Source organism: Exophiala viscosa, assembly GCF_022695815.1.
Source record: "Exophiala viscosa unplaced genomic scaffold EDD37scaffold_6, whole genome shotgun sequence".
Lineage (NCBI taxonomy): Eukaryota > Fungi > Ascomycota > Eurotiomycetes > Chaetothyriales > Herpotrichiellaceae > Exophiala > Exophiala viscosa.
Genome location: NW_026944358.1, coordinates 1,190,148 through 1,214,983, shown reverse-complemented (window position 1 = coordinate 1,214,983; position 24,836 = coordinate 1,190,148). Strand labels below are relative to the sequence as shown.

The window sequence follows — 24,836 nt, the reverse complement described above, 5'->3', positions numbered from 1 at the left end:
CATCATCTCAAATCATTGCAAGACGAAATGAGAAGAAGCTGACCAGAGAGTGGACTTCTAGTGATTTTAAGGGCCAGGAAGCAGGACGATCATCATGGGTTCCAAAAAGTCGACGCCATCTCGCTACGCGGGCGGCGATGACTCCGAAGGCCAGTCACCTTCAACTATCAACGATCCAGTCTACTCTCAACGCACAACACCCAATCAACCAAGTCACACACAATGGACGAGGCCAAAGAGCTCCGAGGAGGTTGGCGGGAAGGATGATCCTGTCTACTCGCAGTCCGCAGCTGTAGGAGACGACAGTGAAGGACAACCTCAGACTCAGATCAACGATCCAGTCTATGCACAGCCAACAAGTGCTCAAACAAAACCTGAGAAAAGCACTGCGACGGACAAAGGTCAATGGGCAGTTGACGCCGCGAACGACCCAGTCTACTCACAATCATCCGCTCAGTCCACGAAGGCCACTGAAGTCAATGATCCAGTTTACGCACAGCCAGCTACTGCACCGACTCAACCAGGTCAATATGTCTCCGGAACAGAAGGGAAGGGGACAGTCGATTCCGCGAACGACCCTGTCTACTCTCAATCATCCACTCAACAGCCCAGCACTACACAGGTCAACGACCCAGTCTACGGCCAACCTCAGAAACCACCTGCTACACCAGCAAACAAAGCTCTCTCATCTCCTGGTCAAGGCAGCATCCCACCCAGCGAGGACCCCGTCTACTCACAATCTCGCATAGCAACCAACCGTCTAGACCAACTCAACTCGCACGTCTCTCCAAGCCAACCAGATTCAGAGCTTGCCAACACTTCGCGCGCCCGCCGACCTAAGAAACCAAAATCGAGATCGTCCGACCCCTCAGCCGACTTACCCGCCGACTACAGCGACATCCTAGGCAACATCTCCAGATTGAAATCCATAGCGCAGACTCCCAATGCCAACAACAGAGGCTACATCCGGCAAAAGACGTCCGGCAAATTATGGGCACGAGAACGTATCTCAGCCCTGCTCGACGCGGACACCTGGCGCGAAATCGGCTCCGTCACCGGCACAGTCGAATGGGTCAAGGACGCCGCCAACCCACAGCGCGAACACGTCAAGTCGTTCACACCCTCCAACAATCCCCAGGGTTTCGGGCGGATCACATGCCCTCGCACCGGCCAGCGGCGGCAGATTTACCTGACGGCCGACGACTTCAGCATCCGCTCCGGCCACGCGGATGGATCTGTAGCCTTGAAGACGGTGCACGGCGAGAAACTCGCACTCAAACTCAAAGTGCCGGTCGTCAAGCTCGTTGACGGATCTTCCGGCGGAGGCAGCGTCTCGACCATTTTGACAAATGGGTTCAGTTACGTGCCTCACGTCACCGTCCTAAGCACCGTCGTCAAGCAACTCAACATGGGCATTCCGAACTTGGGCGCCGTGGTCGGTCCGGCGATAGGTCTCGGCGCCGCTCGCGTGGTCAGTACACACTTCAGCGTCATGGCAGCTGACATTGGAAGCATGTTCAACGCCGGGCCCAAGGTCGTCGAGGGCGCGACGTTCGAGGAGGGTTTGAGTTTCGCGGACCTCGGCGGGCCTAATGTGCATTGCACCAATGGGACAATCGACAATATGGCCAGCAATGAGCAGGAATGTTTCGACCAGATTCGTACGGTCCTTGGGTACTTGCCCGATTGTGGCATGTTCCAGGCGCCACCGGTCGTCGAGTGCAAGGACGACGTGACTCGTGAGGACGCCGCGCTTCGGAGTATCATCCCGAGACGAAAGAATCGCATGTACAACCCATACACAATCATCGAGAGCGTCGTGGATCAGGGCTCATGGTTCGAGATCGGGAGACTCTGGGGACGGACGGGTATCACTGGTCTGGCGAGGATGGGCGGCAGACCAGTAGGCATCCTGAGCAACAACTGTGAAGTCAACTCAGGGGCGTTGGACGCTTTGGGAAGTCAGAAGCTGTTGAAGATGATCAAATTCTGTGATGTGTTCAATCTGCCTATTGTCCAATTTGTGGACGTCCGTGAGTTATCGCCCTGCAAGCTCTTGTTTGATTGAAACATACTAACGAGCCCGTTCTCAGCTGGATATGCAATTGGCACGGTTGCCGAGCGATCTGCAACAATGAAATGGGGTGTTGAGCTTGGAAAGGCCTATTATTCAACCACCACTCCCATATTCTCCGTCATCACGCGCCGGGTATACGGCGTCGCAGGTGGTATCATGCTCGATTCTCGTGAGCCCTGGATGCGCATCGCGTGGCCGAGCGGAAACTGGGGAAGCTTGCCACTTGATGGAGGTATTGAGGTAGGGCATCGCCATGAGTTGAAACAAATTGGTGAGAAACAGGGCCCCGAAGCTGTCAAACAGCGATACAAGGAATTGGAAGACGAGTATCTGCGTCTCATGAACCCGATCAGGACAGCTCAACATTTCAATGTCGAAGAGATCGTAGATCCGAAGGACACGAGACGCATCGTCTGTCGTTGGGCCAAGGAAATGTATGGCGTGGTCATGCAGGAGAGACTGGCGGACCGAGCAGCAGGCAGGATCTATGCCGTCTTCACTTGAGAAAAGGAGATACATATATTGCTCATCAGTCCTTCTTCTGTTCAGCCTGAAGCTCTTCAAGGCCGGTCGGAGCTTTTTTCATGTCCTCCATCTTTCCAATGCCCTGTAAGGTCAGATACACATCGGTGCCCCAACCATACATGCTTTGAATAGCGATGCCGCCACCAAAATATTCTGCATAAGCTCGGGATAATGGTAAACCATAGCCCAGACCGGCTATCGAGCTCTGGTCAGTTCCACTCGCAGAGAGGGCATCCAGACCAGCAGAGGCTCCACTGCTATTAGCTGCAGCTGCGGCTTCTTCGTTGTTGAAGGTCGTGAAACTGTATGACCATATATTGGGCAGAGTCTCTGGTTTGATACCGCCTCCCCTATCTCGGATTCTCAGTGTTATACAAGGTGCGGCCGCCTTGAGTGGTCCCACGTCTGCGTCTGGCGAAGAGCAGTACTCGTCCAGACCATCCTGTGAGAAGTCGAAAGAGTTCGCCTCTGTTACGGACAACTTCTTCAACGAGTCCAACTTGGTCGTGCTCACATCAGGCGCCGAGGCAATAGTGATTTCGATGGCTTGACTCTCGTTGCCCGCCTCGATCGTTGCCCTCATGGCATTCTTGAGCAACTCGGTAATGATATATTCAAGGTGCATTGGTATATGCGCAAATTCCGCATCGACTTCGCCGTTGATGACCAGAGAAGGTCGAACGCCATACTTGAGCTCACAAACTTCGGCCACAAAGCCTTCGCAATTTCGTACAATGTCAGCCGGTCTCAGTGCCAGGTCAATAACCCCGACATGATTGGGATCGGGCTTCTGTCGGGCAGCGTCGCCTGTTGAGGCGATATGGAGAGCGAGATGTTGCTCTGCAACCAGTCTTGTACCAATTCTTGCACGAAGATGTTGATCCAAGAACCTGGTCACTTCCTCTGGCTCAATATATTTGCGGCATTGCAGGAAACCCTGAGCCAGTGTAGGAATTGTGTTGGAATGTGTCCTAACAAGGTCCGCCATTGCATCCGTGAACTTCATCTCTTCTTCGATTGTCTCAATTGGCTTCTTGTAGAAGGGTTCCAAGGTCGCGAGAGAGTGGAGGTAGTTGTTGTAGATTTTGGAGACATTCGGGTTTGACACGACGATGAAAGGTAGGTTTCGAAGGGCCTGTATACGATGGGCCAGACGGGAGGGTAGGTGTGATAGAGTGAAGTTCGCCGAGGACAGGAGAGCGGCGTCTCGGAGGGGAGGTTTGCCATGTCTTTCAGAGTCAATGAATGGTGTCAAGTGTGATCGCGTGTGCACTTACTTGACGAGATCAGCCAGCGTGAGAGGCCGGCGAGGCTTTGCTGCCAACCGGTAGATCTCTTCATCTGAAACGGTAGCACTTGAGGGAGGATGTGACCACTCGTTGATGTTCGGAGGGAAGGGCTGTTCTGTGGGTTGTGTTGCCCATCTTCGTTGCACCAGCGAAGGAAGGCGCCTGGGAAAGGCGTTCTTCAGCATCTTTTCGAGAACAATGCGCAACCACGCATCATCAGGAAAGCGTGCCTCGATCGGTCACCTTGTGCACGGCAAGTCAATCGCTGCAATGATTCTGCTTTTGTTCGCTATTCTTGCATGTTTTGACAATTGAGTCACACATGCGACTTGTCAACAACGAACATCTCCGCGTACTGTACAGCAAGATTCTCCCCGCAGTTTATGAACCTTGAATCTTTTGACGTCAGTCCACTCGTGTCCACTTTACGGCACGACAGGCACACTTCCACGCCTTCTTCCCTTCCAGTCACGTTGAGGTCAGGTCAATCTTCCTTATACCATAGGAAGACCTCAGGTGCCTCCCTTGAGATCTCGTCGCCATCAAAGAGATCACGTCACACAAGTTCCTTCCTGGATGTTGACCACCTCTACATGCTCACCACGGCGTTGCTAGGATGCATGACCAAGCAGGGACCTAAGCTGAACAGCAGAACATCACGACTCAAGAATCTACGTCCACGGCTTCGGTATCAAGGTTAAATCAGAAACAACCCTCTGAAAAGCTTCACTGCAATCTCACTTCAAGTGCAGCTGCGCGTCGCACCCATCATCTTGCTTTCAACTTAGGAGCCTAAACTTCCAACAGAAGTCAGCAGTAGCATCCCAATACATGACTTGGGGTATTCCTCTCTTCAGACCTCTCCTTGCTGTCATGGGCTAGGTATCCAGCAGCGAGCTAGCGGAAGACGTAGGCGGCGGCCTCTACCTCAAGGATGGTGAGATTGAGTCGACTTCACCACTCTCAGGAGATTCCAGCGTTTCCACTGAGGCTACCTCGATCTCTTCGAACGATTTGCTGTGTTCGAACGATGTAGCTACCACGCCGAACCAATTCGATGCAGTCAAACTCCCACCAACAGCACCAAGAAATTTCCATCTCGAATCCGAGTTCAACAAGAGCGAGTACACAATTATTCAATCTCCTATCAGCCTTTCACCACAGGGTCTAAGCAATTCGAGATCGAGTATTGACCTGCGATTGTATTCACTGTCGAAACACATCAAACACATGTACAGAGCTGTCCCATCCTATCCAGCCAATCATGTCAAGAGTGGGAGTGGGAGAGACGAGGCTCCGCAAACGCAACCTGGCAAGTGCAACAGCATCTGCGCCAGAGCACCCGAAATGCCGGCAACTTGGGAGAACGCCTACAGTCACTTGACGTGGCAACGCAAAGCCTCACCATTTGTCTCCTTCTTTACCAACTTCGAAATTGCACTACGATGGAAGGACGACTTCCTTGCCAGGGGTGCAGATCGCGTCCGCGTTTTCTGTTTTCACACCGAGCAGCTTGAGTCGCTCTTGGATGCAAAGTTGCTGGCCGATAAGCTCGGGATCACTGAGCTTCCGAAAGTAGGTACGAGGCATGACTACGAGTGTCTTGTATGGCGCTGGGTACCTGGGGATGACTGTGCCGGTGTCTACGAGTTTCCGAAGAAATTGACTGCATACTGAGCTTGAGTGTCTTCCGCGTGTGAAAGGAAAGCATGTACAGTTGTGCACGAGGTCAACAAATGAGCATGTGCTGAAGGATTTCACAGCGAAGCATACTGTACCTGTAACGATTTTCATACAAAAGCAATCTCGAGCAGCTCCGGATGAAAAGCATCGAATCAATGTTCACTGTGTTGCTGCCTGATGGCATTGCGACATATGTAGGCAGACAGCTTCTCGCATTGACTACCATCAACATTGAGGAGACAAAGCTGTAAGACGATAGCGGCTGCGAGACTCATGCGTGCATGCTGTCACCATTGATAGGCGCGTATCGTCCAGGCCATCAAGAACTCTGGCCTGGCAGCCTCCCATATATGGCCGAAGGATAGGTAGGCATGAGTCTCCTACACTATGATGTGGCATTGGCCAGGCCTGGAGGAGGAGTGAGACAAGCATACTGTGTACATTGAGTATTGAGTTTGGGGAAACCTGAACGAGCCTGCGGTATGTGGTGTGTAACCTGGGGTAGACCGAGTGATTGTTTCGTGCCGTCTCTCCCGGATAGGAACAATCATCCGGCAGAGCCTGGATACTATCTTACTGTACATGCCTTTGTACCCCGTAGACTATGGAAACCTCCACAGTAAGGATGGATAGAACGGCAGCCTCACTCTGATCGCAGCCAGTGACGGTCAGCTCGGGTTTGTTGCTCTAAACATCTGGAGCCCCTGGGAAGAAGACGGAGGTATTCTTCCACCCTCCACCCAGCAGACTGCAGACTGCGCGATGTGTTCGGATTTGATATCAGCTCTATGAATGCCATTCTCGGCAGAAACCAATAGAAATGGTATGTAGTCTTCCTGAGTCTTCCTTGTCGTACTTCTGACGGTCTTCCCAGCTACTTTAATCAAGGACCTGATGGACCTCCTCATTATGCTCTGGTCCTAGGTCATCCGTGCAGGGTGGTAACACCGCGGCCATGCCCGGCGGTTCTTTTCTCGGCGCACTGGCCTCTGGTTTCGTGCGTAAGGGCTCCTTGACGACCACACTCCGCTAACTCATTTGGGTCATAGATATCTCATCATAAAAGTGTATATCGCCTTACTTTGATAGTCCGAGCTATTATCTAGAAAATAGTCTTTACCGTGAGGACGTTTGTATTCTATCGGAACACTACACCCTAGCATCGTACCCACCACCTCATCTGACTGTTCCACGCCAACTGCGGTATTTACGTCTCCGTGCAACACGTAGGTAGGTGGTAAGCGGTACTGGTGGATGTTGCGCGCAATTCTATAAAGGTGCGCACTCTTCTCATCCGGAACCCCCTAAAGCTTGGCGAGGTTTGCTGACCGTAATATGTACATATACATATGGCTTCGAGGATCGTTAGGGACCTTTCCGCAGCTGGCAACTACGCTGGCGTCGTGGTCCAGAAAACCCGTCATTTCTTCCTTAGAGGCAGTATACCGCCCATTTGGTGCAGGTTGCGGCTGCGTAAAGAAGAGGCCGAGAGGATCTGTGATCGGGTAGATCGGTATGATCATCTGCGGCTTTGGTGTCACATAAAGCCCCGCCAGAAGGGCGAGGAAGCCGTCTTCTTAATACGCGTTTTGGCGCAGCATATTGATCATTCCCTCGAACATTCTCAGATTGCTGGCCAAATCACCACCAATGCTTAGTTACTGCACCTCAGCTATCCTGCACCTCAATGGCTTGTGTAATACTTGGTAAAATCGTGACGAAGGATATTGAGTCCCTAATGCCGATATTAGATATTCGTTTTGCCGTGTTCTAGGACAGACTCACCAGCGCCAATTCACGACCCAGCTCCCGATCCGTCTCAGCCTTACGACACATGACAAATAGCGGGTCACGTCCTGCAGCCGTTTCGGGATCTTGAGCATGGAGGCGTCGAAAGTTTTCTCGAGATGAAGGGTCGATGATATCAAAATAGATCTGGCGACGGACTTCACTGTATTTGTCCAGAATACTGTCACTGGCTAGGCCTGTGTGAATGCCAATGAGACAGTCAAACAGACTCCCTACATCGGCAATCCCGCCAGTGAGCCCCAAGCCTCCGCTGTCGACGTGTCAACCACTTGTAAAATGCAATAAGTGATCGTCGGATTCAGCCACTTACAATGGGTTGCACAGATGTGCCGCATCTGCAGCAAGAAGGAACCTGCCGACTCGAAAGCTCGGAGCACATCGCTGCTGCATCTTGTACGGACTGATGTTGGTGATCTTGTACTCGTTCGGCTTGGGACTACCTGGCAGGATTTCTTGAAACCTCTCAGGTTGCCTCCTTTGGTATTCTTCTGCGGTGAGACCAGGAACTTCAGCGTAGCTAACCCGGTATAATCCATCAGGTGTAATCTTTGCTACCATGTGCCAGTTGGTAGGATGTAGAATGTAATTTGTGTCCGAATAGCCGAATTGGGTGAAATCATAGTAGACCTAAGCAATTTTGTTACAGATCCGGTCGTGGGTAAGAAGTCCGGATAGGGGAAGATTACATTCGTGGCAACGATCTGAGCATTAAGTGCCTCACCTGGGAAGTTGAGATCACCAAACAGCGAGCGCCTAATCTGACTGTTGGCTCCATCACAACCGATGACATAGTCTGCTTCGTATCTCTGGCGTCCTGTAGGAGTCTCGACGAACACCCACGCTTGGGCCTCGTTCTGACCGATGTCGACAACCCGGTGGCGCCATTTCACCCTTACGGTCGACTGGGTTTGGAGATGCGCGTAAATGATGTTGCAAAGTCGGTTCAGAGGTAGGACCACCATCCGATCTGCGAAGTCAGGATCCAGAATATCGAAGAACATACTCGCTATCGGGCTGCCGTCCGGTTTCCGCCATGTGAAGTCTCGGGGTTTGTACCCCGCCGCGATGATATCTTCAATCACGCCTGCCCGTCGTAACTCGGCCACTGCAGGAGGCGCATAATGCGCCGCTCGGGGTTGCTCGTCGACCGTATCGCCAGCGTCAAGAATCTCGACATTGATACCATTTCTTGCAAGAAGCAGTGCCAGCAAAAGGCCAGAAGGGCCAGCACCAACGACAATGATGCGCGAAATGCTACTCGCGGCCTGCTTAACGCTTTGATCGCTCCCAGACTCCGCCATAACAGATGCACGATCTCACAATATGCTTTCAACGTTCGTCCTGAAGAAACAGAAACTACGAAACCGACAATCCTGGATCAAGTGTGTGACAGAGGGCGTATCATTCCGCTGGCCTGAAGGGGTCGCCATATCCCTGGCTATGGGGAAGAGGTGTGGGGCCTAGCTCAACATGGGGAAGCCGTCCCCTGCTGCGTCAGTGATACCTGCTCGGATGGACGGAGGCAAGCAGGGCCTCGAAAACTGCGGGGATGCGTGTCAGTGTGGGGGTAACGTTGTAATCCGAAACGTTGTCCCACTGTGTGCACCATCGATTTGCGGCATGATGGCATCAATAGCTTGGTCCACCTCATATGGCTCTGGTCCAAATTATGCGACTCTCAAGTCACCTAAGAACTGCTGTTAGCGAAGCGCCTGAAGCAATCTGAAAGAACATACCTTCCAGCAGGAACCTTCCATCAAGATGTCAGCGAATGACCACCCGTGGTCAGAGCAGCTACAAACTTATACTCATATTTCTAGCGCAGAAGGTCTATCTAGCATCACAACGCTCATCGTGGGAGGAGCTGCCGCTGCAATCATTGATCCTCCATTTCTAATCCCCGACGCTGAGTCGGTCGTCCGATGGGTACTGCAAACAACGAACATCCCGGTGCGCGCAGTCTTTGTAACCCATCATCACCCAGATCACTATTTCTCTGGTGGAACTATCCTCTCAGCTTTCCCAGAAGCCAAGTACTATGCTGCTCCGTACGTCAGGGCCGCTCTCGACCGCGAATATGATGACAAAACTACCTACTGGTCAAACAAGCTCGGGACTCACCTCGTTCCAGAGAAACCCCCTCGTCCGGAAAGCTACCCTTGGAGCTTTTTCGTCCTTGGCGGAAATCTAGAATCGCCAATTGTCGTACTGGGACCGCTACAAGGAGACTCTATTGACCACACCTTGTTCTGGCTGCCCCGGGAGCGAACAATCATTTGTGGTGATGCAGTGTATGCTCGAAGCACGCACGTGTGGTCAGTCCCCACAGCCCGATAGGCCATGATGGCGAATTTTAATCTTTTATCTAACTATTGTGTGCAATAGGGTGGGTGATGCGTCGACACCTCAAATCGTCCAAGCCTGGAAGAGTACCCTTGACGTTATCGAATCCCTCAAACCACAAAAGGTCATCACAGGTCACCTAGAAAATGGCTGGTCATTCAATGCTGCAGCCGATCTTGCGCACACGCGCAAGTATTTGCAAACATTCGACCAAACCATCAGCAGCGTGTCAACGAAACCCTCTGTGGAGAAAATCGTCACAACGTTCCGCGATGCCTTCCCAAAGGCAGAAAAGAATCTGGGCTTCTTCCTGAACCATATGGCGAACCAATTTGCTTCGGACGGCCATAGGTGGGAGGAGAATGAGCATCAGAACGAGAAAGGACGCACAAAGGACCAATTGGAGGGGTTTATCGTGGGCTAGTTGCTATAAAATTGCCTTAGCTGTCCCAATAGCACGAAATGAAACATAGACACTGATTCATCGATAGCAAACTGTACCTCCACCACCCTCGCAGCGACCGTACACAACTGCTTCCCACGTTTCTACAGTGCCCACGAGGTATGATGGTGATGAGGTCGATTATCCGGATTCCTTGAACATGGAGCCGGCTTTGGGGAGACAGGGTTTTGTCTATTGAGTTTACCACTGAGCTTTACGGAAGATGACCTTACCACTGAGTCTGATCAGCCGCGAGATAGCTTTGGCCCTTTTCCAAGGCTTTGCTATTGTCCTCTCCCAGCCACACCGGCTCCAGCTCCCACAGCTTGTCTTCAATTTCGTATGCCTCGCTTCCAGCTACGAAAAGGTTCTTGCCATTAAAGGGAAGTCGACATCCAGGATGTGTCTTTCCTGAACCTCGGTTGGCTGTTGCGCAAATAAGCACGGCACGGGCTACGTCCGACGGCTGATTGACAGGTAGTCCCTGATTAATCCACCCATCCTCAATTCCATGAACCATTGCAGTCCCTGAGCGGCAGAATTAGCGCAAGCAAACCACAGAGCACGCGAAGGAGCGGCTTCTCACGAGTCATCCATGGTGAAACGGCATTTACACGGATCGTTGGACCTGTAGTAAGCCTGAGACCACGAAGGATTCCAATGATCCCGTGCTTGCTGGCAAGATACGGCGTGAGACCACCAGCTTCCTTAAATCCGGCAATGCTGCTGAGAAGGACCAAGTCACCACCTTTATGTCGGCGAAGATAGTCTAGGCCGATCCGTGTAGTGTACAGACTGCCCTTGAGATTTACATCAATCTCCGGAAACCGAGGTTCGACAGTGAGATCCTGCGACGGAGCAAATCGGTCGTCTGGGTTCAGGACTCCCGCATTCGCCACCACAATGTCGACACCACCGAATCGGTTCTCTGCTCGCTCAAAAAGGGCCAATTGTTGGTCATATACGGTGATATCACAGTGTTGAAAGACGACGGATGAACCTAGCATCAATGCCAGCTTTTCTGCAGCTTTATCATGAATATCGCCAAAAACGACCTTGGCTCCATGTTCTGTCCTTGAATCAGTGACAAGTCGTCCTCATCAGTATGTGCCACATTGGGGACCGCCTACCACAAAATTGCTGAACCGTAGACCGACCGATTCCAGTGGCACCGCCTGTAAGGACGACAACCTTGCCTGACAGAGCTTGAAAAAGAGAGTCGTCACAGGAAATCTTGGCCATGATGGAGAGGGTATGATTATGGTTGGCCCCCTTTACATTGTCAAATCCAGGTCTGGCATAATAAGAGGTCACAAGAAATCTGTAAGAATCATTGCTTCTCTCCATGTGGGAAAGACCCCACGTCGAGGATTGGATGTGGGACTTGAGGTTTAAACCGCTCCGCAGGTGGTGCTTCCGTTGCCCCCGGGCTGGGGCTTCTGCTAACCCGCACTTTCTCGGGCGACCTCCAGACAACCCTGCTTCGGGGCTGGCTGATGCTCTGTGTCAAGGCTGGTTTATTCGCAGTCACGTCCTTCTGCCCTTTGTTCACTTTAACTTTGTAATCGTTTTCGGTTGTTATGCCCGCTGCAGAAAGGTGCGGTTTGACCTTGTACTCTTTCGTTCTTCCCCGTCATCTACTCATGATCGTCTACTTCCAGCAGAGCTTCCGGATTCATGGCAAAAATAGCCAATCAGAGACCCTTTAACAAGGACTGCCCCTATTGTGACAGAACATTCTCCAAAGTTGAGCATCTGGAGCGACACCAGAGAATTCGTAAGTTCGCTCCCCTTGATCTGTGCATCTACCATGTTAATCCGTTCAGATACCGGTGAGCGGCCGTACAAATGTAGGGTGTGTGGCAAACGGTATGCTCGAAGGTGAGATTCCTGCTCTCATGCGGCATTGCTGCGTCTTCTTCGCCACTGTGGGATTGACGTTGGAAGCGATGTTCTACTTCGCCATTCCCGCAGTCATCAGCAGAACGAACCTCCGCCTAGAGAGGATCAAGCTGGCACCACGGATATCCATAACGAGCTTTTCTTAGAGAGCCAAAATCACGCTCTATTGTGCGAGGCTACGGATATATCGGAAGCGTCGCAAACTGGAAGCACGTCCGTCTCACTATGTGTGCCGTTGAGTCCAGGATGCGATTTGACGAATGTTGCACAAGCTGCAACTAGTCATGACTACGAGTCTAGTCCCCCCCAGGCTGATATGATCATGCCAGTTGATACTGAGATTTTATTGCCTGCACATGATACAGCACATGCAGCCAGAGAGAATCATCCGACCAACAGACCATTTGGTCAAGCAATGGGACAAGCCTTGCGTGCTGGCGGAGCGACGAACAAAGGCGCTTGGGAGAGCCTATTCTCTGATGGGGGCAATCAGCTCGACCCACTCGCTTCCATCGAGATCTTGCCGGAGCATGTCACACAAAGCGACTTCGCCCAAGGGAATCAGCCTCAACACCCTGGTGAAACAGCATCTGGTTTCGAGAACTATGAAAGCTTCGACTCAAATATTCCAACGCGAATTAACGAGGTTGAACCTGTCCAGCAACATGGATCCTACATCACATACTCTTTCTCCTCCGAAGACTTGCAAAATTGGTTTACCTCCGTTGACCCCGAAGCATTCAGCTTCGATTATGCCGCCCACAGTTGCAGGAATACCCCAGGAATGCAAGAGCTGGCAACATCACCTCTAATGCCCTTGACCTCTCAGAAGGAGCCCACTTCAGGAGCTGGGGTGTCTCCGACAACGTCACAACTTCAAATCTTTGCAGATGAGCACTTTGCGCTAATTGAGACATTATGGCCAGCAAAGCAAAATCCCTTGCAATCTGGAGAGGTTGACTTCTGGAACGCTATCGCGCAGAGCGACCACGGCTTATTCGAAGATTCCGACGTCCTGGATCAAAACGACAGTCACTTAGAATCAAGGTGGGACTTCAACGAACTCTGTCGCTCGAGACTCATAAAATACTGTGCGGACGCAATCAACGGGAATCGTGGCAACACGCTCCTTCCCATATTTCCGAACTTGGATGAGTTTCCCTCGAACCATACTCTGGACATGTGTATCGACACATACTTTCGGCGCTTCCATACATTCATGCCGTTCATACATCAGCCGACATTCAGTGCAAGACGAACATCGACCTCCTTCTTGCTTGCTCTTTGTTTGATTGGTTCTGTCACTCTAGGCTCCCAAGATGCCTTGCATTTTGCCAAAACCTATCTCCCCGTGAGTGGACCTCCTTCATATCAACGACCTCCTGCCACCTTGCTCACCGACTTTGGCAAACAGTATGCAATTAAAGACTGTCGTCGAAATTTTCCACTGGAGATGACTCCCAACAATGCGTCACACTTAGTGACAGCTCTCGGCTCTTCTCTCATTCTACTGACGACTGCCACAATGATACCAGTGGGTGCCCCTGATATCAAATTGTGTGGTATGTCTTACGATATTTAGCGAATGATTGATGATGAACAAGTCCTTTTACTTCATACGGAGGCGATTCTGGTCAGTACGAGCTTAGCAAAGTATCACCCTTACGTGACTGATGCTCGTAGATCGCCCGAAAGCATGGTTTCGTTTCTACAAGACATCTGAACCGGTCACAATTGGCTGACTCGAGTCTGCAATGTGCGTCTTGGGAAAAGTGGGCTCGCAGCGAGTCGGCCAAAAGGTAACCTTCAATCTGCTCACAAAGGGATTTTTCTCACCATGCATACCTGGCAGGCTTCTTGTATACCTCATCATGGTTGATACTTGGTGCGCCCATCTCTTATCCACCTTGCCTATTCTTCATCCTGGAGACACGTCATTCTTCCTGCCGTGCGAGTCGATTCTGTTCGACGCTCCGACCGAGGCCGAATGGAATCGAATGATTCAGCAAGAAGGATCGCGGACATCGTCATTCGTCAGCTTTTCAGGTATGACAAACAAGCTTCCTGGATCCATGCGTAGCGAATACGGATTTTACGGCTTGTTTTCCGCCATCTGGAACAAAATCCATCAAGCAAATCACGATCTGCTCCGGGACGGCCAAAGGACGTCTGAACACGGGCCAGTATATCCCGCATTGCGCTATGCGGAAGATTCCGAGGCCAGAGTAATCAGCCCGTTGCTCGGAGAAGTCTATCAGAACTATTTCAGAGGCACGCGACACATCAATCCGAATTGCTTGACATCCTACAACCACTTGTGCTTGTTGTTAACTGCAAATCTCTCCACCTTAGGACTTGCCGCGGGTCGGAGTGGTGCTGAATGTGCAAAAGCTGCACTTTGCGATATCTCCTCATGGTCCTACTCCGCTGCCGCTCGGAGAGCATGTCTGCATGCAGCCCAGATCTACCAGCATATGTCTCAGAAAAGGACTTCAGATGGCACGATGTTTCATTCGGAAACAGCGATATTTGATGCCGCATTGGTTCTGGCATTATACTTATACCTTGCGCCGCATACTACCACTAGCGGTAGTGTTGAAAGAGCCAATGATTATGAGCTTCTTGATGAAGTAGATTGGACCTCTGTGGGCTCTGAGGGCCTTGCAGGCTTTCAGAATGACAGTCTTTCGGATGGTTCGCAGATCTGTGCTGCAAGAAGATTTGTCAGGCATGGTGGTCACGTCCGGTTTTCTGGAGTACATCTTAGGCCAGGCTATGGTTCGGCTCGAAGAGTATTGCTGGACTATGTGCATCTGCTAGAAGACGTTGGCAAGTGGCGCAGCGAGTTGTATTGCAGCATCCTTCGCATCATGAGCGATAATCTTCTTTGCACCTGGAGGCGTGAGAGCAAGTGACGTGACTCAGACAAGAATCTGGATAAGTCCATGTTCAACGAATGGAAAAGAAAGAGGGAAAAAAGAATAAGAAGAAGCTCGACAAGACCAATTTTTGGGCAGAGATCATGCAAGTGTCTACTGGCGACAGCGATACCAGACTGTAGCTCTTCTAAAAAAAGAGGGATCTGTTCATATGTCAAAAAGGCCCAGATTTCTCGTACGATCTTGTTCGTATCCGTGAAATGAGATCCCCAGGCAGTCGGGTGCTTAACATTTCTACACGACTTGAGTCTGCCTTTCAGGTAGCCGACTTTCTTGTCAGCGAGAAAAGGGTATCCAGGTCCTGTAGGTGCTTCAAATGATTGCTTGGGGGATGTAGTCTCCCAACAATGTTGCCAACTTCTTCATTCCACCAAGACCTCATGTTTTGGTATTAGACGTCGGCCAAGGTCAACTTGCTCTCACTATCATAGACCGCGAGTTCTCGTTTCGCGACCTCCGCGCTGTGCCGGATCGTGTCGACAATCTGTGGACTTCTGGGAATAAATCTCGCTTTGAAAGGCTTCGGTCGCATGTTCTCACTTGGTGTATACGCAAAGATGTCCAGCTTCACTTCCTGCCCCTAAGTTGAAAAAAAGTTAGCTATCCATTTCTGTAGACGAGGACTTTTTGAGAAGTGGAAACAAACCTTCTCATCGAGACCTGTTTGGATGTTGAATGCCCAAAGCATACGAGCAACGACAATGCCGAGTCCCTGTTCCGCTAGAGGCTGGCCACTACACTGGCGCCGGCCCCAGCCAAAAGCATTGTGGCCTTTCTTGTTCGGATACGGCTGCTTTTGGTCCAAAAATCTCTCCGGTCGAAAGACATCCGGTTCAGGGAAGTCGCGCGGGTGGCGGTGAATGGCCCAGACGTTCCCCGTGATTGAGGTGCCCTTAGGGATGAAGTAGCCTCGGTACTCGTCGTCCTGAATAGGGGCATGGGGAATTCCACCGAGAACTGTCACAGTCCTCCATCGAAGAACCTCTTCAGCAATTGCTGCGCAATAGGGAAGCGAGTCGTCCCAGTCTGGCATTCGATCTTGGCCGACGACAAGGTCAATCTCTTCTTGTGCCTTTTTCTGCGCCTCTGGGAAGACACACATGGCTAGTATAAAAGAAATCATGGAGCTGCTGGTGGTATCGACACCGCCTCCGATCAAGTTGGCGGTCAGCGAAGCTATTTCAGCATCTCTCAGCCCGATCTTTTGTTGCTCGGCGAGAAGACGCTGTGCAAAATTCGTCTGCGGTGCCTCGGCGCCTTCTTTTGAAAGGGCATAGAAATATCGTTGAAGATGGAGGGAGCTCTGCCGAATGATTGTTGGGAGCGGATAAATCCAAGGAGGTAACTTCGCTAGCCAGGGGACAGCTTCCATAAGATACACCCCCGGAACAACCATGTCGACCACTTCCATAAATGAAAGAGCGGTTTGAGCGACATAGTCGTTCATCTTTTCAATCCTGCGTCCCCAACCGATAATGGAGACCACCGAACAAGAGTATCGCTCGATCGCCATGACGTAGTCATTTGGTGTTTCCAGCAGATCCTTCAACAAGACTTTTGTTTCATTACCTTGAAAGCTTCGATGCGATCGAACAGCTTGAGATCCGACAACAGCGTGCTGTAGCTACCGTTAGTGACCGGGAGTCTGGCTAGTTCTAGTCCAAGGAACATTCACACCGTTAAACGTCGATGAGTCCTCCAGCTATCATCGTATCCAAGTGCGACTTGGTTGTTTTTAGTGCCGTTAATCATATCACCCATGACCACCATGTGAGGACGACCAGAATATATATTAGCTCTCTTTTCGAGGAGGTCAGAGATTGTCCAGCAGTCGTTACAGACTATGATAGGTCGATGGCCATTCCAGAGCGTTATGAGAGGATCTTTGTATTGTTTGGACCACTCCTCGAATTTGTGCCACGGCTTGACTTTTGGGATATCAAAAAAGTTGCCGACCAGAGGTAGTGGGAATGGACCTGGAGGCATAAGACGGCGTAGCCGTAAGACTTTGGCGTACTCAAGCAGGATCCATGCCGGCAATATCGCTGCGCTCAGCGACAGAGCAAGTAAGATCAGGTTTCTTGTTGAGGAAAGAGAGTCGAAAAGACCAATTTGCTCGATGAGTGGACTCATGTTCAAAGGCCGGGTACTTTAGATGAGAGACTTGTTACTTGAGAAATATTCTGTGAGGGACCTTTCCGCTGCCCATATTGTGTACTGACAGGCTCTGATACAATACTGTATATCTAGCTGTTGTAACAGTTCTAGTTCTATGTGGGACAGTGGGGTCAGCTGACACACAAATCCACTCATATGGAGTACCTCAGCAATTCCTTCCCCACAACAACCTGGGGATGACTGAGCTATTTTGAGTCTCCGCAACCTACAGGGTTCTCCACATTGCACGAGTGATCTCAGCGTTCTCCTTGACGAATCCTTGATCTCTGAGAATCACTCCCACTCTAGGAGCCATGAATAGACTCTGTCCGCAAATCCCCTTTCGGCACCCACCTCGGGTTTCCCCATTTGGACACCCAGTTGGGGGAGGAGATATTTTTCGACGACAATTCTTTGACCACGTAAGATGGACTGTAAGTTACCGTGCGTTTGTTCCGGTAACAAAAGTGGATAGTCATCAGTGAGGCACCGGCTTCTCAAATCGTTATGAGTGATTTTGATTGTCATTGCTGCCCACAAACCGGACCTTGCCCTTGCGTTGGTGTATCATCCTCCTGGCTTTTGTCCCGGACAGGATATTTGGAGATGGCGCGTATTGACTTGGATGAGCCCCTGCTAGCGACGCTCAAAGACAAAGTTGTGGTCGTAACTGGAGGATCTAATGGCATTGGAAAGTCAGCTGTGCACCAGTTCTACGATACGCTATCGTCTCGCTGAATGCGACTGGGACACGGGGATTGATATATCACAGAGCAGGAGCCAGAATCGTCTTGGGGCACATCTCGACCGAGCGAGGCCTGGAACTTGAATCCAAGCTCAACTCACCCAATGTTTGTTTTGTGCTGTGCGACGTCTCGTCTTATCAGGATCAGCTAGCTCTTTTTGCAACGGCGAAATGTAGGTTTGGCCATGTTGACATTATTATCGCCAACGCCGACATCACCATTGCTAAAGACCCCTTCACGCCCGGGGCTAATCTAGAGCAAGAACCTTCGATGAAAGAGCTCGACGTCAATCTCAAACGAGCATTCTTCACTGAGAGGACCGGAATAGCTTACCTCCGTGAGAACGACGGAGTTGATCTCATCCTCGTCAGCAGCATTGCAGGGTTTAAAGAATCTCCTGCCCTGACCCCTTATCTGGCGAGCAAGCACAGGATTATCGGTATCTTGCGTGGTATTCGCCTGACCGCAATCAAAGGAAGCATTCGAGCGAGCACGATATGCCCTCGAATGACAAGTGAGTCTCTGAAAACCAGTGTGTTGGTAATCAGTACGAAGGCTGATGTTATGGCTGACGCAGAGACAGTGATGGTCAAGGGAGTCCAGAAGGACTGGGAGGAACTCAAGTTGCCTACGAACGAACTGTCTGAGGTTGTCAACTCCTTCCTGATCTGCGCCACTCCGAATCGAGGATCTTCGGGGTCCTCGCATCCAGGCGCAAAACTTCATTCTCATGGGGCATCTTATACGCGGCGGGCGGTAAGTCATACGAGATAGAGCCCAAAATGCAGGAATTGGAGCCCGGATGGCTAGGTCAGGAGAATAGAACGGCCCTCGGAAAAGGGGCAAGCATGTCCGCAAGACCCAGAAATATCTTGGGTAGCTTGATCTCGGCAAAGAACTGGACGGCACGAACAAGGCTTTCGGCCGACGACATCGTCATCGTCCTCGGAGTGTTGGGCGCGATCGGCCACCTTGCTGGGATGTTGGCAAAGAACGTGTTCCATGCGCAGGTCATCGGAGTCGATTTGGCTGGGAAGGCCGAAGACAACTCAGCTCTCTTGGAAAGCGCTTGTGACGTCTTCGTCCCCGCGCCTGTCATCAGTTCGAGCAGTTGATGAAGCGGCACAGAAAAGAGCAGGAGTGGGAACAGATGATGGAGCGGCAGAGCTAAGACTACGAGCAGATGAGGGAGCAGCGGAACCAAGAGTGGGAGCAGATGATGCGGGAGTAAGCTGAGTATATATCAACTGCAGTATCGTCCATATCGCCCTCGACGCTCAAAGCACTCACGTCCCTACTAATCCTAAAAATTGTTCTGTATCTATATATTCGTCAGGCCCTTCCCGGCCCTCCTCTGCTTATGTATAACGAAAAGCACTCGTCCGCGCTGGTGTGTTGCAGGGTCGTGGACATGACCGTCTGGATCTGATCCAAGGGCATCCATCCAATCCTTGTTCTGTCTGTCTGTACTGCCATCGCTGGGCTGCCGAGCACTTTGCCGCCCATTGCAATAGTCGCTTGTTTGGGGTGCGCTGTATGAAGTGCAGATGTGGCCGTGTTGGAAGTACTTGTAGTGTTCAAGGCTTGCTCGTTGATGTTTTTTCCCCCTTGGGACAGTGCTCGCTCTCGATAACCTAGACACCATCAGCAATTGTAGGCGTCGCAAGTGCGTCCTTTGCATCAATGGCGTGCTAGGATATAGGCTAACATATAGTATACACAATGTATGTACCCTTTCCCCCAGGGCGATGCCACCACCGATCACTTTTAATAATGGTAGGTCCGATCCATATGCCCATCTAGACAATCTATAAGCCCGACGCCATGCGAAACACCGGCCAAAGCAACGTTTTGGAGACGAGAACAATGAAATGTAGAAGACAGCCCAGAGACAAAAGGGAAGGAAGGTAGGATCCTGGGAGAGATGCCGTATCCAAGTCTCTCACTTGCAAGGGTCGCCGTACGGTCCTGATAGGGTTCCCAAACTAAAATTTCGTCTTGGGGTTGAAGCCAGCGGCCGAGAATCGGGCTAGGAGAGCTAAGGCAGATCCGACGGCGCACATGACCCCGGCAAAAACTTTTACACCCCAATAGCTACCGGCGTTAGAAGATACAATGGCCCCGCCGATGGGACTCGTGGTCAGGGCGCCAATAGACATCAAGCCGAAAAGTAGACCCTGTCGCATGCCGATTTTCTGGATGGGGGAGATCTGGGCGATGAGGACGGGGCCCAAGGAGATGAAGGCGCCAGAGGAGAATCCGAAGAGCGCGGCAAAGGTAATGAGCGCGGCATTGCTAGATGCGGGGATCCACAGGGCGAGTATGAGGATTGAGGTGAGAAATGCGACGACGACGAAGATGTTGAACCGTCCCAGTTTGTCGGAGAGAATACCTGGGATGATTCGTCCAAACAAGCTAGAAAAAAGGACGGCGGCGTAAGCATACGTTCAATGGTCTGGGACTCCGCTGTGGAAATGAACATTGCATCGGGCGGAAAGGGCATGTTACATACCTTGCCGCATTCAATATAGGAACGAGGTAGTTAGCCAAGCTCGTCGACATGCCCCCAGCGATAGCCTGGCTGATAATGTAGTTGATGGGAATAAACAAGCCGAACGTAAACAGAAAGTTGCCCGCCGCTGTGAGGACGTAGGTTTTCTCCATGAGAGGCGCGATGAACTCCTTAAGGGTGATGGGTGGCTGCGGGTGAGGCGGAGTGCGCGTTTTGACCGTGAGGTTGGCAATGATGAGCAGTCCAAGGATCATGAAGGCGGCAATTCGCATAGACCATCCAAACCCAACCTTGGGAATCAGATGGTTGATCATGATCGGAAAGATAATGCCGCCAGTGCTCGAACCGCTCATTGTGATCCCGAAGGCATGTCCGCGTTTGTGGTGAAACCATGTAGCAACAGCACTGAGGGCTGGAAAAGTGCCAAAAATAAGTCAGCTGTCAGGTCGTTTTTTATCCTTCTTTCTGCGAATGTCCCACTCAGGGGAGGGGGGGGGCATATACTTACAGGGTGTAAAGACAGCCGACGCGCCGATCGCACTGACAACTCCCTGTGACAGGAGGAACTGGTAGTATTTATGCGAGATGGACGCCATCATCAAGCCGAAGACGTGTAACAGAGATCCCCCGAGCAAGATATATCGAGGTCCGTAGCTGTCGTAGAGCTTCCCTACCACGGGTCCCTAGGATAATTTCAGTTTCTGTCTTTTCTAAGTGGCGGGACTTCTGAGAGGGGACGGACCATGAACAGCATGAAGAAGATCTCCAGCGATGTGATCCAAGAAATAGTACTCGGAGAGTAGTTCCTCAACTGATGGGTCTCGTAGTGCGCCTGGAATACACCAATGCCTTTGTTCGTTGAGCATCAGGCGTCAGCGGTGACTTTGAAGGCAGTTGAGACCTTGACTAGGACACTCACTGTTGATCCATCCATAACAGCAAAATGAGCAACACCACGCGCCTAACACGACTGTCCAGGCTTCGCGACCTCCTTCAGGAGGCCCGTCAGTGACTGCCTGCTCCGACTTCTCTATAGCCACGCGCTGCCCGCCACGCTCGATATCATGGTTATCGTCACCCGAAGCGAGGCCGGAAGCTTTGTCGGAAGATACCGGTGAGGAATCGGGCATCGCTCCATTGTTCGGAGGAGCGCTAAGTGGTGACTGGGTTGGCTCTGGCATCGTGCCGTTGTCGGTGTGGTGTTTTATTCGCGTTCCGAGTTTTGGGCGTCGTTCAAAGGGATAGCCTGAAGCATATATAAATGCCGCGCTGACCTTGTTAGGAGTGAGAAAAAACGTCCCTCAGTCAGTTTGACTCTTAAATACAGAGTCCAGACCCCGTCACCCGGAAAAAGGAGATTGCTGGTAGCATTGGTTGTTGGTCTCGGCGGCGGCGCTGGTATTGTGGTCGGCTCCGTTATGAGGCCGCCGCCGAGGTGGCGTTGGCGGCCATCGGAACGAGAATTTTAATAGTAGCCTCTTCACTCCCTCCACTTTGGAATGTTGTGCCATTGATTCGATTTATTCTTTCTCCTCCACATATTTCACACTGGTTCACTGGTTGCTGTCGGGTTTAGTACATATCACCAAGGCCTTTTTTAGTCTCGACTCGGGGCCGCCCTTTTCTATGTAGAACCGTGCATCAGATAAGATAAAAAGGAGCTCGCGGGTGTGGAACTAATGTCTCCTTAGCCCGGCTTATCCGGAGGAAAATGCCTCAGGCCCTCAGGCTAACGGGCGTTAGCCCTGTAACTGGATCTTGAAATCAGCTTATCAGATCATCAGGATCAATCAGATAAGAATTGTCTGGATCTCGCGCGGCTTGTCCTCGCCAGCGACTTTTGGGCATGAAGCGCGTTAAACGAGACAGAGATTTCTCAGTTGATCATGTCAAGCAGTTGTGTTACCGACATCGGAGAAAATTCGTTGTTGGAGGGATGAAGGTAGCTAAAGTATAAAACTACTGCCACACGCTTTACAGTGCTGCGTTCATCTTTGCATCTGCTACTCACGGTTGGCTCTTCCACTGACGTTAGTATATCTTATCGCCAGTTCTGGTTGCATTCCATTTCGAGCCATGCATTCAGACGAACAAGTCGAGGGACCCTCATCGGAAGCTGGTACCAAGGCCGAAGCGCAGCTTGACGGTCAGTACACACCTGAGGATGCCTGTGATGTACAGGCGCCTGAGGGTGTGCAAAAGATCGAGGCCTTCAAGGTTGTATGGTCGAAGTGGTCTCTCATCATCGCATATACCGGGTCAGTACACCACTCGTGGACACTCCCCTGAACCCTGCTAACGTTGACCTCAGGATTTATGCCTTGCTAGTCTGGATCAGCCTCCAGCAGTATTCCAACTACAGCTTGTCTGCCTACGTCGTGAGCGACTTCGCTGCACACTCTCTCGTTTCCACAACCAGCATGGTCTGCTTCCTCATCGCGGGCGTGGTACAGGTGCCGATCGCCAAGTTTCTCGATCTCACAGGCCGCATGGAAGGGTTCATCCTCATGGTTTTCTTTATGGAGCTGGGTATGTCGTATAGACAGACATCCTTTCTATCGCATCCTATCACTGTGGCTGATCCGTTCTGATCCCACCTTACAGGGCTTGTCATGCTCACAGCATGCGAGAATGTCGCGACGTATACTGCTGCAATGGTACTCTCATCATCCCATTTCACCCAAAGCATCTGAAATACTGACTAGAACTCTCTCTTGCAGGTCTTCTACGAGATCGGTTTCAGCGGCATCGGCTATGTGATCACCGTCTTCATTGTCGACACGACCCAACCAAAAAACCGCGGCTGGATGCTCGGCGCCCAGAACCTACCAGCACTTGGTACGACATTCGCCGGTGCACCTCTAGCACAAGCCTTCCTCGACCATAGTACTTGGAGATGGGCCTTTGGCACGTTTACCATTGTGATTCCTTTCATCGCTGTTCCAATCATACTGAGCTTGTGGGCCAATCAGCGAAAGTCTCGGAAACTCGGTGTGGTGACCAGACGCCCGGCAAGTGGGCGGACGACATGGCAATCCATTATACATTACGGCATAGAATTTGATGGTATGTATATACACTGCCCCCTAAGTCTGGAAATATCGAGCTCCGTTCTAACTCGATGACAGCCATTGGAGTCGCCCTCTTCGGTGCCGGCGTCACCGTCTTCCTTCTCCCATTCACTCTGGCAGCTTCTTCATACAAGTCGTGGGGTTCTGGAATTGAGATCACTATGTTTGTGGTCGGTGGTGTTCTGATTATCGCCTTCGTGGTGTACGAATGGTTCTGGTCACCCAAGTCATTCATTGCCTTCAGCCTTCTCAAAGACCGCAATGTGCTTGGTGCCTGCATATTCAACTTGGCGACAGGAATGGCTTACTTGTGAGCCCGCCTTTTTTTCCCCTTTCAATGTATCTCTTCATTTCACCAAAGGGACCCCCAAGCTGACAGTGTGCCTGGGAATAAGCGTATGGGAATCATACTATACCTCTTGGCTCCAGGTCGTTGCGGGTCTCAGTATCACGCATGCCGGATATGTGGGAAGCATATACTGGAATTGTGTTGGCCTTGCAGGCATTGTTTCAGGATTGTAAGACCCCTCTCTTCTGAAAAGCCAACTTTGGACATCTTCTCATTTGCTTTTCCACTAGGGTTGTACGACAGACCGGTGATTTCAAGTGGGTGGCCTTTGCCGGGACCTGTCTGATGACCCTCGGAGTTGGGCTCCTCATACACTTCCGCAAACTGGGGGTAGACGTCGGCTACATCGTCATGTGCCAACTTTTCATCGGCTTTGGTGGTGGAATCATCACCATCGCCCAATATCTGGCGCTTTTGGCTCCGTCCGTCGGGAAGAAGCAGAACACGCAGCGGAGTGTGGCCGTGCTACTGTCCCTGTCATCTCTATTCTCGAAAATCGGTGCAGCCATCGGCCTCTGCATTGCAGGTGGTATCTGGACCAACGAATTTCTTGACTCCCTTACCAGGAGATTGCCCGACACATACAAGTCGCAAGCCGAGCAAATCTATGGATCGCTTGTCTACCAGTTACTGGCGCTGGAGAACCCTTTGACCAAAGACGCAGTCCTCGGAGCATACGATGACATGCAGCGCAAGTTGACCATCACTGCGACAGCCTTGTATGCCCTGGCATTCGTGGGACTCGCGCTCTGGCAAGATGTCAAACTCGAGGAAGTGGAAGGGGACGAGGAGAAGAAAGGAGTTGTAATTTAGATCGAAATCAGATAGATGGTGGAAGACCGGAAGGGGGAAGGCCTGCTTTTGCTTTTACTCCGAGATTCTTGGGCAGAATCGGGTGGCCTTTCTTTTCCAAGCCTGAATGAATGGAGTGAGAAGAAGAATATTTTGGTTTGGTTTCTGTGTGACGAGGAGCCTGCAGTGTGTAGACAAAG

At 51.3% G+C, this 24,836-nt stretch overlaps 11 protein-coding genes across 11 annotated transcripts; 6 read left to right on the top strand and 5 right to left on the bottom strand.

Moving 5' to 3' along the window:
• Window positions 1-6: 6 nt before the first annotated feature.
• Window positions 7-2,594, top strand: EDD37DRAFT_441591 (carboxyl transferase domain-containing protein). Its single transcript, XM_062812764.1, has 2 exons — window positions 7-2,033; window positions 2,094-2,594. The coding sequence occupies exons 1-2, from the start codon at window positions 95-97 to the stop codon at window positions 2,579-2,581; spliced, it is 2,427 nt and encodes an 808-aa protein (XP_062669725.1). The 5' UTR covers window positions 7-94; the 3' UTR covers window positions 2,582-2,594.
• On the bottom strand, window positions 2,513-4,239 carry EDD37DRAFT_441595 (kinase). The gene is made up of 2 exons (XM_062812765.1): window positions 3,880-4,239; window positions 2,513-3,831 (listed from the first exon to the last, which is right to left on the bottom strand). Exons 1-2 carry the CDS (start codon window positions 4,074-4,076, stop codon window positions 2,607-2,609), a joined length of 1,422 nt encoding a protein of 473 aa, XP_062669724.1. The 5' UTR covers window positions 4,077-4,239; the 3' UTR covers window positions 2,513-2,606.
• Window positions 4,240-4,722: 483 nt separating this feature from the next.
• On the top strand, window positions 4,723-5,568 carry EDD37DRAFT_610040 (uncharacterized protein; the record flags this gene model as incomplete). The annotated part of the gene is made up of 2 exons (XM_062815176.1): window positions 4,723-4,732; window positions 4,805-5,568. 2 exons carry the CDS (start codon window positions 4,723-4,725, stop codon window positions 5,566-5,568), a joined length of 774 nt encoding a protein of 257 aa, XP_062669723.1.
• Window positions 5,569-7,258: 1,690 nt separating this feature from the next.
• EDD37DRAFT_666545 (putative monooxygenase) lies at window positions 7,259-8,684 on the bottom strand (the record flags this gene model as incomplete). The annotated part of the gene is made up of 4 exons (XM_062819275.1): window positions 7,259-7,309; window positions 7,360-7,633; window positions 7,694-8,010; window positions 8,070-8,684. The coding sequence occupies 4 exons, from the start codon at window positions 8,682-8,684 to the stop codon at window positions 7,259-7,261; spliced, it is 1,257 nt and encodes a 418-aa protein (XP_062669722.1).
• Window positions 8,685-9,065: 381 nt separating this feature from the next.
• On the top strand, window positions 9,066-10,166 carry EDD37DRAFT_666544 (putative metallo-beta-lactamase domain protein). Its single transcript, XM_062819274.1, has 2 exons — window positions 9,066-9,698; window positions 9,769-10,166. Exons 1-2 carry the CDS (start codon window positions 9,145-9,147, stop codon window positions 10,148-10,150), a joined length of 936 nt encoding a protein of 311 aa, XP_062669721.1. The 5' UTR covers window positions 9,066-9,144; the 3' UTR covers window positions 10,151-10,166.
• Window positions 10,167-10,216: 50 nt separating this feature from the next.
• Window positions 10,217-11,460, bottom strand: EDD37DRAFT_632704 (uncharacterized protein). Its single transcript, XM_062816747.1, has 3 exons — window positions 11,299-11,460; window positions 10,755-11,237; window positions 10,217-10,696 (listed from the first exon to the last, which is right to left on the bottom strand). Exons 1-3 carry the CDS (start codon window positions 11,408-11,410, stop codon window positions 10,398-10,400), a joined length of 894 nt encoding a protein of 297 aa, XP_062669720.1. The 5' UTR covers window positions 11,411-11,460; the 3' UTR covers window positions 10,217-10,397.
• A 1,161-nt stretch (window positions 11,461-12,621) lies between these two features.
• EDD37DRAFT_695160 (uncharacterized protein) lies at window positions 12,622-14,985 on the top strand (the record flags this gene model as incomplete). Its single annotated transcript, XM_062820096.1, has 5 exons — window positions 12,622-13,421; window positions 13,485-13,604; window positions 13,653-13,703; window positions 13,754-13,869; window positions 13,923-14,985. Exons 1-5 carry the CDS (start codon window positions 12,855-12,857, stop codon window positions 14,983-14,985), a joined length of 1,917 nt encoding a protein of 638 aa, XP_062669719.1. The 5' UTR covers window positions 12,622-12,854.
• Window positions 14,986-15,192: 207 nt separating this feature from the next.
• On the bottom strand, window positions 15,193-17,142 carry EDD37DRAFT_682058 (cytochrome P450; the record flags this gene model as incomplete). Its single annotated transcript, XM_062819781.1, has 3 exons — window positions 15,193-15,589; window positions 15,656-16,627; window positions 16,687-17,142. The coding sequence occupies 3 exons, from the start codon at window positions 17,140-17,142 to the stop codon at window positions 15,401-15,403; spliced, it is 1,617 nt and encodes a 538-aa protein (XP_062669718.1). The 3' UTR covers window positions 15,193-15,400.
• Window positions 17,143-17,593: 451 nt separating this feature from the next.
• Window positions 17,594-18,686, top strand: EDD37DRAFT_610034 (uncharacterized protein; the record flags this gene model as incomplete). Its single annotated transcript, XM_062815175.1, has 3 exons — window positions 17,594-17,600; window positions 17,642-17,861; window positions 17,939-18,686. The coding sequence occupies 3 exons, from the start codon at window positions 17,594-17,596 to the stop codon at window positions 18,684-18,686; spliced, it is 975 nt and encodes a 324-aa protein (XP_062669717.1).
• A 1,211-nt stretch (window positions 18,687-19,897) lies between these two features.
• EDD37DRAFT_650913 (major facilitator superfamily domain-containing protein) lies at window positions 19,898-21,605 on the bottom strand (the record flags this gene model as incomplete). The annotated part of the gene is made up of 5 exons (XM_062818297.1): window positions 19,898-20,327; window positions 20,425-20,836; window positions 20,933-21,107; window positions 21,167-21,273; window positions 21,344-21,605. 5 exons carry the CDS (start codon window positions 21,603-21,605, stop codon window positions 19,898-19,900), a joined length of 1,386 nt encoding a protein of 461 aa, XP_062669716.1.
• An 895-nt stretch (window positions 21,606-22,500) lies between these two features.
• On the top strand, window positions 22,501-24,657 carry EDD37DRAFT_682051 (siderophore iron transporter; the record flags this gene model as incomplete). The annotated part of the gene is made up of 7 exons (XM_062819780.1): window positions 22,501-22,682; window positions 22,736-22,953; window positions 23,029-23,081; window positions 23,145-23,490; window positions 23,553-23,805; window positions 23,891-24,013; window positions 24,075-24,657. The coding sequence occupies 7 exons, from the start codon at window positions 22,501-22,503 to the stop codon at window positions 24,655-24,657; spliced, it is 1,758 nt and encodes a 585-aa protein (XP_062669715.1).
• Window positions 24,658-24,836: the final 179 nt, after the last annotated feature.

Coding starts and splice junctions, on each gene's coding strand:
- EDD37DRAFT_441591 (XM_062812764.1), top strand. CDS start 95: ATGGGTTCCAAAAAGTCGACGCCATCTCGCTACGCGGGCGGCGATGAC. Junction 2,034..2,093: donor TGTCCAATTTGTGGACGTCC/GTGAGTTATCGC, acceptor GCCCGTTCTCAG/CTGGATATGCAATTGGCACG.
- EDD37DRAFT_441595 (XM_062812765.1), bottom strand. CDS start 4,076: ATGCTGAAGAACGCCTTTCCCAGGCGCCTTCCTTCGCTGGTGCAACGA. Junction 3,832..3,879: donor ACGCTGGCTGATCTCGTCAA/GTAAGTGCACAC, acceptor TGACTCTGAAAG/ACATGGCAAACCTCCCCTCC.
- EDD37DRAFT_666544 (XM_062819274.1), top strand. CDS start 9,145: ATGTCAGCGAATGACCACCCGTGGTCAGAGCAGCTACAAACTTATACT. Junction 9,699..9,768: donor GCTCGAAGCACGCACGTGTG/GTCAGTCCCCAC, acceptor TGTGTGCAATAG/GGTGGGTGATGCGTCGACAC.
- EDD37DRAFT_632704 (XM_062816747.1), bottom strand. CDS start 11,410: ATGGCCAAGATTTCCTGTGACGACTCTCTTTTTCAAGCTCTGTCAGGC. Junction 11,238..11,298: donor TACGGTTCAGCAATTTTGTG/GTAGGCGGTCCC, acceptor ATTCAAGGACAG/AACATGGAGCCAAGGTCGTT. Junction 10,697..10,754: donor CGTTTCACCATGGATGACTC/GTGAGAAGCCGC, acceptor TCTGCCGCTCAG/GGACTGCAATGGTTCATGGA.